Here is a 238-nt window from a genome sequence, read left to right on the forward strand (position 1 = left end):
CCCTCAGCAGCCCCAGCACCCCCCACCACTGGGACGCCCAGGCACGCCATGACCTCCTCAACAACCTCCAGCATTACAAGCACGACCTGGAGCAATGCGTGCCAGCCAACGGCATGCTCTTCCAAGGCCAAGGGCCCCGCAACCTCCTGCTCAACATCAGCAGATACTTCAGGCACATCCAGGACTTCCTCCACACCCACAACCACAGCGCCTGCGCCTGGGACCACGTCCGCCTCGA

General features: G+C 63.4%; 1 protein-coding gene across 1 annotated transcript; it reads left to right on the forward strand.

Moving 5' to 3' along the window:
• Window positions 1-5: 5 nt before the first annotated feature.
• Window positions 6-231, forward strand: LOC103923585 (interferon-like; the record flags this gene model as incomplete). The annotated part of the gene is made up of 1 exon (XM_009332352.1): window positions 6-231. A coding segment is annotated over one exon (226 nt), but the record flags the coding sequence as incomplete, so codon positions are not given.
• Window positions 232-238: the final 7 nt, after the last annotated feature.

This window comes from Pygoscelis adeliae, unplaced genomic scaffold, assembly GCF_000699105.1.
Source record: "Pygoscelis adeliae isolate BGI_AS28 unplaced genomic scaffold, ASM69910v1 C9931012, whole genome shotgun sequence".
Classification (NCBI taxonomy): Eukaryota; Metazoa; Chordata; class Aves; order Sphenisciformes; family Spheniscidae; genus Pygoscelis; species Pygoscelis adeliae.